Source organism: Pinus tabuliformis, chromosome 3_2, assembly GCF_031772625.1.
Source record: "Pinus tabuliformis cultivar Carrire ecotype Pingquan chromosome 3_2, CPIR1, whole genome shotgun sequence".
Classification (NCBI taxonomy): domain Eukaryota; kingdom Viridiplantae; phylum Streptophyta; class Pinopsida; order Pinales; family Pinaceae; genus Pinus; species Pinus tabuliformis.
In genome coordinates, this window is record NC_142302.1 from 172,780,675 (window position 1) to 172,798,088 (window position 17,414).

Genomic DNA, 17,414 nt, shown 5'->3' on the forward strand with positions numbered 1-17,414 from the left:
TCTCATGAATTCACATTCATGCTAGAGAAAGACAATTCGAAGTCTTTACTAGCTAAGGCACAAACCAGAAGACCTTCCTTCGCTACATTTTCAACACTCCCTCTTAGCGAGGAAGGGATTATGTAAAACTCCCAACTTATCTCTGAAAAACACAAACTTGCCTTTGACTAAGGCCTTCGTCGAGATATCTGTAACATGCTCATCTGTGAGAATGTATAATAACTTTACTATCCCTTTCTGCACACAGCGTCTGAGATGATGGTACTTGACCTCGATGTGCTTGGAGCAGTCATGAAAAACTAGATTCTTAGAGCTTCTCAAAGAGCTTAATGCAACTCTAATTGTCACAGTAAATCAAGGTGGGCTCCAACCCCTGCCTAAAAAGACCCACAAGCAACTTCCTCATCCATATGGCTTCACATGTTGCCAAGCTAGTAGCCATGTATTCGACCTCAATTGAACTGAGGGCAACTAATCTTTGCTTCTTGTTGAACCAGGAAACAGTTGTTGACCCAATGTTGAAGACACAACCTGAAGTACTCTTCAAATTTGTGGTGCTCCCTACCCAATCTACATCTGCGAAGCCCTCACGCCTCATTCCATCAACCTATCTGTACCATAACCCATAATTTGTCGTGCCTTTGCGATAACTCAAGACATGCTTAGCAGCAACCCAGTGAACTCTAGTAGGCTCCAGCCTCCATCATGAATTGGGCTCAATTGGTTCTCTGCAAAACATATGTTAGGTTATGTGTTAACTAATTGCATCAACAACCCAATGAGTTGATTGTACAACATGGCATATACTCGCTCTTCTCTACTAGCGTCCACCTTCCTCCAGTTTGTGACTAGAGTTGTAGTCATGGGCTTGCAATCCTGCATACGAAACCTCTTAAGAATCTTTGTAGTGTACTTCCCTTGCCCCAAGAAGATTTCCCCGTCACCCTGCCATACCTCCAACCCAAGGAAATAGTGCATTAGCCCTATGTCCTTCATTTCAAACTCTCTTGCAAAATCTACCTTGCAATCATGGATCAAGTTGTCTACTCCAGTCAAGATAAGATTGTCAATATAGAGCACTAAAATAAGCGGAAGCGATCCAACCATGATGTAGTACAGGTTAGCATCTGCCTCACACTTAGTGAAGCCCAATCCCTTAAGGTAGATGGCAATGCCAATGTACCAAGCTCTCGATGCCTACTTGAGCCTGTAAAGGGCTCTCTTTTGCAAACAAACACGAGTGTATCTATTGAAGGTCTCAAACCACTCTGGTTACTCCATATAAATCTCTTCTTCAACCACCCTGTTGAGGAATACTGTCTTCACGTCCATCTGGTGGATCTTCCAGCCCATCTAAGCTGCAAGTTCCAAAATCATCCTAATGGATGAATAACAAGCCACTGGAGCAAATGTCTTCTCATAGTCAATGCCCTCAACCTGTGAAAAGCCCTTGGCCTCAAACTTGGCCTTGTACTTCTCCACACTCCCATCTACTCCATGCTTCACCTTGTACACCCAACGTCCACTGATTTTCCCTCAAGGTGTGGCACAATCTGCCAAACACCGTTCTTTGTGATGGAGGAATATTCCTCCACCATGGCATCCCACCAAGCCTACTGAGAGGCTACATCTTCATAACAAGAAGCCTTTGAGTCTAACAACTCAGTCATCAGTGCCATGTACCTAGTGTACGTCTGTGGTTGCTTGCTCTACTTGAATGTAGAGATAGGAGTCTCAACTCGCTCCTAGATCAACCTCTCGGCCCACTTGACTCTCTTACTCCCTATGTTGGGAGTCACTGACTGAGTGGTTGCCTCCACTTGTCCTAGTCTCTCCTCATTCTGCAATGAATCCTTGTCATCCTATTGTAAGGTCTGCTTGCCACCTAGTTGAGAGTTGAGACCCAGTATGTGGTATTGGTTGAGGCTCTTGCTTGGGAGCAAGAAGCTCCTCCTCAAATCCTCCAACCTACTCTCGCTCCAAGGACTCCCTCAAAGCTTTGTCATCAGCAAACCTCATGTCCTGCATGATAACTGTCTCCCTGAGTGATGGTACGTACACCTTGTATCCCTGAGGTGTCTCACAATAACCCACGAAAATTCCATTTTCAGTTGTGGCCTCCAGTTTCTTTCTGCTTTCTTTGGGCACATGGAAATAAATTCATGTCCCAAAGATGCGGAAGTGAGAAACATCAAGCTTTTTTACCTGTGAAAGCCTCCTTCAATGTAACTCATCCACCCTATGTGGACTCTTGTTCTACAGAAATACTACAATGTTGCATGCCTCTATCCACAAGAACATGGGCAACCATTGGTCATGCAACATGGCCTTGGCCACTCCAACTATGTTGTGATTCTTCCTCTCAGCCACCCCATTCTGCTAAGGGTTATGGGGTATTATAAGATCTCTCCTAATGCCCTCCTTGGCACACACGTCCCTGAAAGCACTGGAGACATATTCCCTGCCATTATCACTCCTTAATGCTTTGATCTTCTTTCCGATCTGGATTTCTACCAAGGCCTTAAACTCCATAAGCTTGTAGAAGACCTCCTCCTTCTTCTTCATAAAGAAGATCCATGTTTTCCAAGAATAGTCATCTATGAAAGTGACATGGTACTTGTATGTCTTAATGTATCAGCTCCAAGCTCCCTTTGGCTCTATTGTTTCGGCCTTGAAAATATGACTTGGCATACTTGCCAAGTGTGCAGCCCTTGCACACTTCATGTTGGTCAACATTGCACTATGGTAGCCCTGTGGCTATCTGTTGAAGGATCTTCAGCACCCCATGATGCAAATGCCCCATGTGTTTGTGCCAAAGCTCCCCCACGTCTCTGCCATGCTCACACCCTGCCTTGCTGCTCAAGGTTGCGTCTGTCTCAACCTGCAACTTGTAAAGGTTCTTCACCCTCACACTGCAATGTCCCAAATAAAAATAATTTGCTTAAAAATTTAAACCGACAATTCCTTAAACCATTTGTATAAATTGAACCACAAATCAACAACAAAAACATGAAATAAAATCAGCAACTGAAGATTGGACAACATAATCATGCAAAAAACTCAACTTTATTTTATTAAATAAAAGAGTACATATAATGTTGAAAATGGCAGAGAGAATGGCCTCCCACAAATATTTGCGACAAGCTGAAACTAGGCCTCCAAAATCTAAACTGAAAACAATAGCTGCAACCTGTAAATTTTGGATGAATTCACCAAGGAGAGAGATGGGTGCTCGCCCACTCTCACTAAATCACCCAAGGGTTTCCGTCCTGGGGCTACTGAAGTTGAGAACCACATTCCCGGAATGCCACCTCAAGTGAAATTAATTAAGTCAGGCTCAATAATAACCATATTTTCCAAAAGTTGTCGAAATGCAACAGAACGAAAGGCAAGTTGTGCGGATGATATAATATGCCAAGGGAATGCCATTGAACCCCGTAACAACTCCTCGAAACTCCCCAAAACCCTTGATGACATAAACATGCTCCCATGACTTGGCCATCTCGTGCCCTAAAAATCCACCCTAGTTGTACTATAAAGGAAAATAAAAATGGGGACATGATAAATCCTTCCGCCCCAAGATTGTTTGCCCTCGAGCAATCCGTATTTGTCCACCACAGAGGCATCTGTAAACTGATACCAAGATCCCGAATGAACCACTGTAGCACGCCATGCCTCCATGTTAACCGAACATGAATGGGTCCCTCAATACTCGGAACCCAAACAAACTGCTGACTCAATCCACCACCTGGATCCCAAAACCACCATAACCAATCACCCTTGTCCATCCCCCATGGCTCAAGTTGTGCTCTATCTCTGACCGTAGATGTTGCTCCACCAATAGAATACCAACTCATCACCTCTCTCCAGTCCAACCCTTGGCATAGACCAAGGTCAATCCCACTATGCAGATGTTGGACTAGTGCAGCTGACATGTTGATGAACTGTCGGCCTACATCCCTCTGCCAACTAGAACATGTAGTGTCCCTCACATCTAAGGGCTCCTGCTGCACTATATCCCTAACTAGAAATATAGCTCCATCAATATGGTACCAACTCATAATCTCCACCCAATCTATCTCATGGAAAGAGTCGAATGCATGGACACCTATGTATGGAACAAGTCTACTATGTTGTCGTTGATCCATGCTCAACTCATGGTGCTATATCCAGTCCACCAACAACATATGTCCAAAAAATCCTGCCCCTCTCCCTAAAATGGGCAGAAGTGGACAAGTTGTGTTGCAAGCCCTGTCTATGTACTCCCGGAAAGGGTTGTAGTGAATAAACTTTGCAACCCTGTTGGTTGCCACTACACCTATTTGCACCTCATCAATGGGTAGACCCATAGATGGATGCACCACCATCTCTAAAATATCCCCACTCATCTGACTAGAAACTTTGTGCTCCTCCAGTCTACCAATATCATGCAAAGCTGCCCTGTTAGGCTCTAGCACCTCCTGATGACAAGTGTTGACAACCTTGTTGGCTATCTATGCATCTGTCTGCTCCTCGCCAATGGCTGGCCCAAAGGACGGTTGCTGCAGATGGGAAAAATTTGTTGCTCATCAATCTCCTCTACCAAGCATGGATGCATCTCTAAGCTATTGTCGACAACTCCCCATGACTGTTCACACTCCTTAGAGGCATCCTTGGATGAACCCATGGACTCACCCAAAGAAGAATCCTCGTCCTGAATGTCAAAAGGAACCTTCTTCTGCTCTACCTTTTCCATCGCCTCTATGTCACTCAATCATGAGTGGTCAGGTCCCCAAGGTTCCTTGTAGATGAAGCAAAGACCCTTCCTCCTTAACTCATTATTGATGCATGGTTGCTCATCACCAATCCTCTGCAACTCCTCCTAGGTCAATCGTCTCCTAAACAAACCAATGTTCTACTCAACCAACCTTTCGGCTAGTTCAAAAGTAGCAAGCGAGACCGATTGTTCTCTCCTCCAAATGGCCAACAATCTAGACTGTAACTCCCTGTAAATGGCATCACGACCTTCCATGCATGAAGACAAAATGGACTTTATATGTGTTTTGATTATGTCAGGATAATGTTTCCTAATGCTAAAGAAGCATTGGAACATTTGGAGAATCAAGCCATCACACCATAAGTAAAACATGAGGTGATAAGATCTAACCAAGGCCATGACTTCTAGAATCTCGAGCTTTTTCCCAAAGGTAGGACCCACAATGTTATCCAAATCCTAAAAGGTCTCTACTATCAGTGTGAAAACTCCCATCATAATATCATCGTTTAAGGGAGTATGGGTGCGGTCAGCCTCATGATGTTAATATGACAAGATGCAACTGGAAGTTTGACCCCTTCACAAGGGTACTCCATGAACTTGGGTTGTATTAGGAAAAACATGGCTGGTTTTAGAGCCCAACATAGCTTCTTCCCCTCTGATTGACCCAACCTTGGAAAGAAGTGAATCTAGTTCGTCTAGTTTCAAAAGGGCTTTCACAGTGACCCTCATGCGTTTCAAATTTGTCCCAAGTGCAAATATTTTGTGTCCTGTCTCATATTCTTCATGTGGCTGCTCTTGCTGAAGAATAGTACGCATCACTTTTGAAAAGGGTTTGTCATTTGCTACTGCTAATTTATTAAGGGAATTTATGAAGGTTTTATCCATGTGTTAGTCCAATGACGTCAAGTACATCAAGCAAGGCTTTTACTAACAGCAATACATAGATCTCTCAACTTTTTGGGACTCAATACAAGGCTCATAACATCATGACTCAGAAACATGACACATGCCCAAATACAAAGTCCAAATGATCATGACAATACTAGGTTCTCTTCTAATTCATAGACTTGAAAGTTCCCTAGCATTTGTTACTGCTCTGTCACAGGCTCGGGGTGATCACTCACTGTCCAACCACATCCAACATCTGAAGTTGGCATGCCAAATATCCTTCTCTGTGGAAACTGAGGATTAACACAGCATTATAAGTTCTTCTGATTTTCATTTAACAGTTCCAGTCTTCAAAGTCTAGGCAATTGAAGACTGATTGGGTGCGGTATTGTGTCAAATAGTTTAGGTGTGATTGTTTGTGCCTTAATAAATTTCCCTTCTGTATATTTTTCTTTGGCTTCAGTAATATATCACCGACAGCTCCTTCCCATGTAATTTCAAGCAGCCCAGCATTCATTCGTCAACAAAAACCTGTGTCTCTGTGACTCTACACATACAGACATGGCAACAGCAGCTATTTCCTAAGGACAGGTTACGGCCTGCCCGGAATAGCTGGCAACTCCAGCAGTGAAATTTGTTCTATCAATTCACAAGAAATACTAAAATCAGTCCCCTCTTATGATACGCTCGGCCATCAGCGCACAAGAATGGACGCGGCCCCTCAGTTGCCAGAACTTGGCCCAAGACTTGGAAAGTGATTTGGACTCGGGGAATGTAGAACTCGTCCCTCTCCGAGCTAAAGACTTCAACCTAGGTAAACTTAGTCTGCACAAACCCTCTTGCTCAAGAGCAATTGATTTTTGGAAAGAAGATGGTTGTTCGGCTTCATCAAATGCGTCAGTCTTCAACAAATATATGAGTCAGCTCCCCTTTTAGTAATCGAGCCCTTTAAAAATTACAAATAAATATTGGCCATAAAAATGATTTGCTCCAAAAAATTCGGCCCTTTTTTTATAATGTGTCGAATAATAAAATTCGGCAAGAAATAATTTTGACTGCTCCTTACAACATTGGGCCAAATTGTCAAATTTTTATTATGCCTGCAACGTTTGGCCATGAAATTTGTTGCTCCTTTAATAAGAAAAATTTGTTGAGCCGTTTTAATAAATTTTCATTCAGCTGCAGAAACTGGATCTTACTCTTCTCCGGCAAATAAATGAAATAACCGTCCAACAATAATAGTTGCAACTGAAACCCTTGAACTTGGCCTCCTAATTAACCCACGAATTGATCTGCAATAAAACCCTCAGGCTAGCAGGAAAGCTAGCTCCGATACCACTATAATGTCCCAAATAAAAAAAAAATGAAGACAATTGCTTAAAAATTTAAACCATCAATTCCTTAAACCATTTGCACAAATTGAACCACAAATCAACAGCAAAAACATGAAATAAAATTTGCAACTGAAGATTGGACAAGATAATCATGTAGAAAACTCAGCCTTATTTTATTAAATAGAAGAGTACATATAATGTCGGAAATCGCTGAGAGAATGGCCTCCCACAAATATTTGCTACAAGCTGAAACTGGGCCTCCAAAATCTGAACTGAAAACAATAGCTGCAACCTGTGAATTTTGGATGAATTCACCAAGGAGAGAGATGGGTGCTCGCCCACTCTCGCTGAATCACCCGAGGGTTTCCGTCCTGGGGCTACTGAAGTTGAGAACCACGTTCCTAAAACCTCTCCACAAAAAATACTCAAATCCAAGATACCTCCAAATGGTTTCCTCCTCTTTTATAGATCTCCATAGATAGATCCCCAAGCCTATAGAAGCATCTTATTTTTTTTTTTTTTATTATTCTAGAAGCTCCTCCATTGATTTTATCTTAAGTGACCTTTTAATTTTATTTTATTTCACTTAAATCACTTTTGGCTTTTTTCCACCAATTAATTATTTTTCCTTAATTAAATGACTAATTAAAGTCATTTTTAATCAAGGAAAATGGTAAATCCCCCCCATACTCTCTCCAACCACTGGAAGTCACTTCTCAACATCCCATCCTACAGATCTCATTTCAGTTCCAACAAGCTATTACACTGAGGTATTCCATCAAATATTTCTCCCAGAATGCCACCTCAAGTGAAATTAATTAAGTCAAGCTCATTAATAACCCTGTTTTCAAAAGTTGTCGGAATGCAACGGAACGAAAGGCATGTTGTGCAGATGATACTATATGCCAAGCAAATGTCATTGGACCTCATAAAAACTCCTCAAAATTCCCCCGTGACCCCTAATGACATAAACCTGCTCCCATGACCTGGCCATCCCGTGCCCTGGAAATCCACCCTGGTTGTACTATAGAGGAAAATAAAAATGGGGTTACACACACCAATCTGCTTCATGGCTTCAAATTCTAAGTGCTTGAGGTAGGCCTTTCCTCTACTAAAAATGACATCATAACCCATGTCCTCTAGGGTGGAAACAGAAACAAGGTTCTTTTTAAGGCCTAGAACGTAGAGGACATCCATGAGATGGAAAGATTTACCAAATTCCCTGTCAAAATTTACAGTACCCATACCCTTGATCAGGTACCTGCCATCATCTCCTAGCTCAATATGCAACTACATGTCCTTCTCTTTCAACTGGTTGAAATATTCCTTGTTCTCGGTCATGTGAAAGGATGCTCCTGAATCAATGTACCACATGTTGTTGCCCTCTGAGCTTGCCATGCAAGTTATCAATGACAAATCCTTCTCAAACTAAGAATTAAAATCATTCTACCTTGGTTGATGTTGCCACGTGATCCTTATTAGACCCTTCTTCTGGTTAGGACACTTAGTGGCATAGTGTCCGAACTGGTGGCAAGAGAAGCATTTGATCTTGCTCAGATCTTTCTTCTTCTTACCGCCCTTCTGACTAGACTCGGCCTTACCTTGGGTCTTGTTGCCCTTGGCCTTGCCTCCTTTGCCTACAAAGGCAAAGTTTTCTTTGTCATTTGTCTTCACTAAAACTCTAGCTCTCGTCCACCTTCGAATTTCTTCTTGGACACAGTCTCCCCACAACCTTTCCCAGTTGGGAAGATTCTCTCTGCCACTGACTGCATCCTGGAAATTCTCCCAAGACTTATGAAGTCCTAGTAGCGCAAGACTCACAAGGTCGTTGTTTGCTACAGTCTCGCCCACTCCAACTAGCTCATCCCAAACCTGGGTGAACTTGGAAAGGTATGTAATGATGGGCTCTCCTTTGCTCATCTAGATATTTCTTAGCTTGTCCTTTAAGGCAAGCTTCCTGGCATCACTAGATCCCTGATACAAAGCCAAGATGGCTTTCCACATATCATTTGTTGTCGTCTTCCCATGGAGATGAGGGATAATGTGGTCTTTGACCCCCTCAAGAATGATCCTTCTGGCCTTAGTGTCATTCTTGTTATGCTAGAACAACTGTTGGGCATCTGTAGGCGCAGTTAGTGGGTTCTTCGAAAATTCGAGCACCCCATTATCTTCTAGCACCACTGAAATCCACTCCCTCCATACCATTATCTTCCAACACCAGTGATTTGCCTTTAGTCCTTGGAACGACATACTGCTATCCAAATTTTGCTATCCAAAATATTGCTCTTCAAACTCTAGCAAAAGCCTACTGACTGAATTGCGCTCTTCACTGACTGAACAAATCCTAGTGCTGGTTTTTATACAAAGCGTGGCTCTGATACCACATTAATTTTCTTTGAAACTTTGCAATTACTTGGATGAACTTAATGAAAAATCAAGGCAACTGGAAACTAAAACCAAGTTTAACTTTCACCAAGATATAGAGTTTCTTAACATTCAATATGTAGCGGAAAATACTTCAAATGAAAACACATGCACACATAAATTTGACACCAATGTTTTGCCCAGGAAACCCAAATTGGAAAACCCGCATTCATTTTTGTGGCCTTTTTTTATTGTTCTTTGAGCAAATAGATATTTTACAAATTCAATCTATTGCTACTACAGCCAACAAATAGCCTCTGAGAATCTAATTTCCTTGCTCCACAATTGCTCTCGACCCTACCTTGATCATTGCTCTTAGCCTTGGGAAGATGTTCTCAGCCATGCCTATTGATCTCGACCTACATACACAATTGCTTATTGTTGAAATCAATCTCGGCTTGCTCCTCGAATTCCTAATCTTAGCTCCTCAACTAATGTGCACTACCAACAACAAAGAATCACCAAATCTTATGCCTTCGTCCTTCTCTGGGCTTAATAAACTTTCAATCCATGCAAAAAGGTCAAGTTTGAATGGTTGTTCACACTACTTCAACGAGTTCCTTTTGTCAGTGATCTGGAGCAAGTCTCAGTTACACTTTGACTAGCTCTCAATCAACTAGCTCGGGTTGCTCCTTGATTTCCTCTAGTTCTGAACTGAGTTAAATGAAGACTTAACTTGTCTTAACTTGAACTTGACTCTGCAGTCTTAACTCGTCCTAACTAAACTTGTCACTGCAGTCTTAACTCGTCCTAACTGGACTTGTCTCTACCACCTCATCCTGTAGTCTAATTGAAGAAGACTCCAACGAACTGAAGCTCCAACACTATGCATGCAATCTACTGATGACCATTCCAGTGAATTGGAAATCAACTCTTCACACTGAAGTTTATCTCATAAATTCGCATTCACGCTAGAGAAAGACAATTTGAAATCTTTATTGGCTAAGGCACAAGCCAGAAGACCTTCCTTCGCTACATTTTCAACATAGCAAAGGAGAATGGTGGCAACTAGGGTTTACCCAAGCCACTTAACCATTGCCCTCCTAGAATCAACATGTTGATGTCATTTACCGGTGGATTCCGCTAAGAAGAAAGGAGTAGTCCCTACCTCCTTGATGTTTTCCCATTCAAAATAGTTGAAAGGAACCTCACCTCCACTCTGTCAAGGTAAGAATTCCAACCACAAGTGTGGGGAAAACAAAGTAGTGAGGAACATAACCATGGAGATCCAAAGCTCACTCTTTAGCTACACGGACTTTTCCAAAGGATAACCTGTGTGTGAAAAACCAACTAATAACACTCATTTAATGCCATAAGTGCCTAAACACCAACATAGGAAAAAGGCAATCATTGAAGTTGCTCCCTTGGCATGTCAAGGTAAGAATTCCAACCAAAAGTGTGGGGAAAACAAAGTAGTGAGGAACATAACCATGGAGATCCAAAGCTCACTCTTTAGCTACACGGACTTTTCCAAAGGATAACCTGTGTGTGAAAAACCAACTAATAACACTCATTTAATGCCATAAGTGCCTAAACACCAACATAGGAAAAAGGCAATCATTGAAGTTGCTCCCTTGGCATGTCATAGAGAATTGGGTCAGCACTTGAAAGTCTAGCCTCTTCAATAATCTGCTGACATGAAAATGTGGTCAAGAGTTTGATAATCCTGGCCAAAACCTACCTATTGCCTAGCACAAAAGCCATTTTTGTTTAAGTTCTAATCTATGAGCATCAAAGATAATGTAGAGAATTCTGGCCAAGGTATGTTCTATCATACTGGTGCTATAGTTTCTTGACTCTTTACATAGACCCACCTATGGATAGAGTGAATGACAAGAGTGGTCCAATATGACAGGATGCCAGAGTGCACAGCTTCATTAAACATATCAGCAATGGTTGAGGGCAAGAGAGTCTATATCAAGAATCAAAATTTAATATTGTTGTCTTCCCATATCTTCTACCATATTCATCTATAGCTTACAAATGCTACCAAGACATTTTTAGGTATGTAACATCACAAGGTGGACATAAGTTGTGTGTTTGGAAAACGTTGTATAAAGGCTGGAGGAAACTCGCATTTGCCTCTATTACAAAAATCCAAAACTCAGTATGGAAACCCCTAATGCTGTTGCATTAGCCAGTTTTTGGTGTATCATTACCTATGGCTTCCCACAAGACAGTAGGAGTCTCGGGGGGTCAAACAAAGTGATTCCACTGCCATAAAGAAATTTATCAATGACTTGAGACACCAACATCAGCAACAACATGAATTTCGATCACATATTGTAGCAAATAAACATTATGTTCCAACAATAACAAACCCAAATTCAATAATTTTTTAACAACACATTTGTAATCAAGATGTTCCAACTTGACAATTTTCTACACATTCGCAAGGAATAGTAACAAATGCTTCCATGTACTAAAATTCTAAGCCAATTCAGTCCATTAACTACTACATCCCTTGCACTTATTAGCAATGAAGACCTTGTTCCTGCAGCTTCTTCTCCAAGGAGTAACAATGTTACAGGTGACAAATGCTTTTATGGACTAAACTTCTAAGGCAACTCAGTCCATAACTAATACATCCCTTGCACGTATTAGCAATCAAGACCTTGTTCCTGCAACTTCTACTCCAGGGACTAACAATGTTTGATCCAGATTGGATCATTATATTGTCTGTCATTCATATCGATGCTTTCAAAGTGGAAAAAGTGGAGGAATCAATTCACAGGACCATTTTTACCAACAGAACCCAATTTGGTAGATTGGGGTCTGAAAACCTTCCCGGAACATTTTCAGGCATCAAACAACATTTTTGGGGGGTAAAACTTGGTCGCTTTAGTGCAGCGCCCTTTTTCCTATTATACAAACAGAACTTTCCAACGGCATAAGAATCACCTCAATCAAAGTCCATATGTAAAAGTTATACCACTCTGAAGTTGACCTTCATGTTTTGACCTCCATAATTCCAGAGGATGCCACGTTAGCCCCCATTACTGATGAAAAAGGGGCCAGACACATAATCATGATGAAAAAAACTCTAGAAGAGTTTATATTGTGACTCTAGTTAAGAGTTGAAGGAGTCAAACCTAACCACTAGTGGGTTATCAAGTTATGTTAGAACTGGGCTAGTAGGAGGAAAATGGGTTCCAATTCTTTTTTAGGGCATTTTGTTCCATAGACAAGCAGAGTAGTTGAGAGGGATAGGGAGAGAGCACGACGAGAGGATTTGTGCACTGTAGTAGCCTGCAAGACACAGGCCTCACTTCTTTGTACTTGCAGTGATTTTCTATTCAAAGAAAGAGAGCAAAACGGCCTCACCTTCTAGCTGGGTTTTCTCCTGAAAGGGGTTCCCATGATATATCTTGTGTTAGTTGTTGTTTGTGAGTTTTTATTTCGTTGTTCTATTTTCTGGATAATTACAACTTGCATGCATATGTAATAAACAGTAATTTACATATCCACAAATCTAAAGAGAAATAAACCGTCAGTGTAGATTTCGGAATTTTAAGTATAATTTGATCAGATCTGTTGTGACAAACTGTCTAGTGGAATATCCATTTGTAGTTGTTCAATCTATCAATCTGCCAGTTTGGCAGTTGTAGTTTAATGAGCAAAAACAACTACAAATGCTACCTCAATCATAACCCATTCCAATGCCAACATTTTGCTAAACCTATTCATCATAAGCAATATCCAAGGTTTCGTAAATGGTTGAAATACAATGCACTAACCCAACCCCGCTTCATGATGTTTTTTAGCGTTGAATAGTTGCAACTCTTTTGAAAATATCTCCACACCATCTTCAAAGGTTTCTTTTGCCCAATATAGGCATCTCTATTGTTTCTTTTGTCTAGTTGGAGCTAGTCTCATGCTCCCCTACTACATTACCTACCAAGCAGGTCTATTTCAATCCTACAAACTACACCACTCCCTGGGTAGCTAGAACGATAGTTTCCTCTCAAACAAGGAACATTAAACGATACTTTCTACACTAGTCCTTCACCTTCCTGACCTCCAACATGCTACTAATACTATAGGTTCTATTCTTAAGCAAGGAGAACTGTCAGCAGTTTTCTACTTTGAACTCCAGCATGACAGACTGTTCCACACTTGATTCAAGCAGTCCACGTTCAGAAGATTTTCAGACCCCAAAATCAGAAGATATGGGTCCATGTCAAGACCCCAACTACACAGAGTCAAGAGACTATTATGTACTTCATGGAAATTGAGTACCCCTTAGGTTAGCAGAAGCTGGGAACAGTTCCCTCTAAGCAGGGAGAAAATGATGAGAACTTGCACCTAGCTTTATGCTTTTCGCCTTTAGCTTTAATTCTAACAACTTCAAGATGACTTGTTACGCATGCACTATAGACTCATCTTACCAAAATGTTATACGCTTTGTAGTGTGCGTATAGATTTTATTCACATGTAATGAAAAGTGCACAGCACATGCATAATTGTGCCTACTTTTTGTGTGGCCTCTGATGCCCTGTGCATTTCTGCCCATGAGCACACATCACTTGATAATCAAATCAACCACCTAAAGGGCATAAAAGGTAATGAAATTATATATGGCAAGCTTGTGACGTCTAAAAGACAAAGAACACAACATTAAAAATCGCTCTACTTCAGTGATGGAAACAAAGCTCTGCCGCTGATGAGAAATAACAATAAGCAACAACATCATAAGGGTAAATTACTGTCAACATATTCACAGAACTTTAAAGACTTGAGACAGAAAAAAATAGAAAAGTGAAATTGGAGGTTTATATGCCATTCCTATTGCACTGTCATCAAATAAGAAAGGAAGCGTTTCTTAGAGGATATCTATATCCAGATTCCAAACAAGACACACACGAGAATCAAGCATCAAGAATCTGTTTTCTTACCTTGTGGAATCGAGGGACAATTGACCTATTTTCATTGCAATATTTATCTCGCGAATCGTGATCACTGGACGGTTGGTTTTCTCCACCAAACCTGCCAGTATCTTCTTTATCAAAATCCTGATATCTACATCCAGTTAAATTTGAGAAGTGTTTTCCTTGCCGCCTTCTTTCAATCCTAGACCTCTGGTTTCCATCAGAAGGAGCAACCCCGTGGAATTGTCTTTGAGATTTTTCCATTTGTGATGCTGGAACAGAATGCAAATTGCTCCCAGAAGAGGAACGGGGATTTTCCAGTTCAGAGGTAACTGGTTGACTGCAAGATGCATCATCAGATATCCTACTAAGGATATGCTTTTTCAAGTCGTCATTAAATTTGCAATGACCAAATTCATTCACCTCCAAAGCAGATAAATGATCAGTAATGGTTGAGAATGAATCAGAAACACCAGATTGCTTTTGATCCTTGGTTTGTGAGTCTTTCATATCCCATTCTTGCTCAATTTCCCCGCATTTCTCAAAGTCATCCCGATGCCTGTATATACCTCTTCCTCGAGATTTCAAAGAGTGATTCCCCATGCCCTCTCCATTTGCAATAACTTCCACTGACTGTTTGCCCGTTTCCCTGGCATGCCTTTCTTTGATCACCCGTTGTGCTGTTCCATTTCTGATGTCATCCTTTCCAATTATATCTGATTGGCCATGTCTGATGCGCCGGGCAATACTTTGGTTACTGTTCCTTTCGATTTGCACATAGGATTTAATTTCTGGTCCCTTTTTCCTGTCATCTGTATCAAATGTATTTGCAATGCGAGAAGTAGATTTTTGGTTGCGAACAGCATTTCTACTTTCTTGATCCAAACCTCTTTTATCCTTTATAATCACTTGCTCAGAAGATGGAGTGGATGCTCCTCTCGAAACTCTGGGCTCATCAACTAATCGATTTGATGGATGTCCTTTCCAAGGCAGTCCTTCCTCTGGAACTGTTTTATTTCCTGAGACTTGTTTACTTGAGGAAGGCCTACAAAGTAACCGCACAGCACCTTTACCCTGTAGGTTGCATGGAAGCTCGGCATTGTTAAGGAAAATATTTCCCGATTGCAACTCTAACATCTTTTCACTGCGATCACGTTCAGACTGGCATACCACTGAGCCAAACATCAAGTTTCCATCTCTGCTGAATGGCTCTTCAGCTACAGCTGACCATGATTGACAGGGCACTGATCCAGTTTGACAAGATGAATTTTGGTTTTCATTCACAGGAAGATAGCAAGCATTTGAGCTTCCCCCAACGCACTTTTGGTTCCTATTCAGAGCAAAATCCCCAACATTTAGGTTTGCACTCCCAACACACTTTTGGCTTACAATTTCATTCATAGTAGCATTGCCTCCTGTACTATTAAGCTTATGATGTACACCAAAACTGCCCAGCAAAAAACCGTTTTCTTCAGAAAGCCCTTGCAGGTGTTGGAAAAGGTCAGCCCCGTTCCCATACGACTGCGGCCAATGTTTCTGCTGGTGCAAAACATCACCAGTGAATGTGGGCCCATGAGGATGATGATTCGCTACCCCCTTACTGCCACTGAACACTAGCCGAGGCTGCGATTGGGGCTGGGGCTGAGGATCATGAGACCAAGTTGGTGGTTGTCCTCCGCTCTCACCTCCTGCCCCCAGTGGCGGCCTCAGCGAACTCAGTGTCATCCAAGGAGCCTCGAGCACCCGGGAGATACCCAAATGGTCATTCTCAGTGAAAGGGGAACCGGAAGATGCCCCTCCACCATCACCGCCACCAGGGCTAACAAACGAACAAGGCTCAGGAAAGGATTTATCATAGGGCTTTTGAATCTGAAAACCGCCCGCAGGAAAGACTGGATGATAAGGACTCGCTGACTGGGGTTGAGGTTGGGGTTGGGGTTGGGGTTGGAGTTGGGTTGGTGGCCTGTGCAGCAGCGATGGATCAAAGGAACACGGCAATGGCGATGGCAATGGATGCCGGGCCCAAGGCGATGGAGCATCTGTCTCGCTAACAAAATTAACATTGGCATCGTCGTGATTAACATGGCGGTAATCCACAGCAGTCGCTGGTGATGAATGTAAGTGCAGCCAACCATGTGGATGTGGATGTGGAAGTGGACTTGGACTTTGAAGATGATGATGGTACCCCTGTGCTATGACTTCTTCCCCGCGGAAACGATGGCTAGGGCCTAATGCTGCAACTGCTGGATCCTTTAGCTGCCATGGCTCTTCATCGGCTGATGATGAAGAACCGGCGATGGCTTCTTGTTTCCTCCTCCTTTTATCGGTAGAATCTGCTTCTCCGCCTCCATTGTTTGCTTGATTATTGCCTTTTCGAAGTAAGTGCAGAAGAAATTCACCGTCTGTCAGCGCAGAAGAAGGCGATGAATGAGCAGCAGAAGCATGATCGCCTGTAATGGCAGGGGATGCCTTTGATTTTGGCTTCTCCTTCTCCATTCCTCCTCCACGAGCTGCGATACCCTCGTCACAAGTAATCGCTGTGGGTAGCGCAAGTTATCAGTGAAGAGGTAACAGACTCTGTTCTCAAAATACATATATCCGTGTGAAAAGAAATAAAAATCTCTTTTAATCGCTGTGAGTAGCGCAAGTTATAAGTGAAGAGGGAACAGTCTCTGTTCTCAAGATACATATATCCGTGTGAAAAGAAATAAATATCTCTTTTTCTTTATCTGGGATGATGGTCTGGTTCTCGGCAAATAAGTTCAGTCATTGTTTAGCGGTTAGTTTTACACGTGTCAAACGAAGTTCGAGTGATAAGGCTTTACTACACATGCAAATTACAATTTTCCTTTAAATAGCGTTGATTTAACCAGTGATTTTCTTAATAAGTTTGATTTAATGTGGGAGATGTTTTTCATACTAAAAGTTAAGTGGCAGAAAAAATCAATTTTCCTTTAAATAGCTTTTTTCTTATTACAACTATGATTTAAACTGGAGAGGTACATTGAAAAAACTTGATATAATTTCAGTGGCAGAAAACTTCAATTTTCCCCTTTTGATCATATTTTTAGTCAAAATTTATATTTAGGCGATGGAAATTTTAATTATAAAAATTTAAGCATCGTTTTTTTTAAATGAGTGGTA

At 41.7% G+C, this 17,414-nt stretch overlaps 1 protein-coding gene across 1 annotated transcript in view; it reads right to left on the reverse strand.

Moving 5' to 3' along the window:
* LOC149180343 (uncharacterized) overlaps nucleotides 1-16,935 on the reverse strand; it is a 197,477-nt gene extending 180,542 nt beyond the window's left edge. The window contains exon 1 of the mRNA XM_089416048.1: nucleotides 14,298-16,935. Coding sequence (XP_089272174.1) covers nucleotides 14,298-16,766 — 2,469 coding nt within the window. The 5' untranslated portion in view covers nucleotides 16,767-16,935. The remainder of the gene's footprint in view (nucleotides 1-14,297) is intronic.
* Between the last annotated feature and the right edge of the window lie 479 nt (nucleotides 16,936-17,414).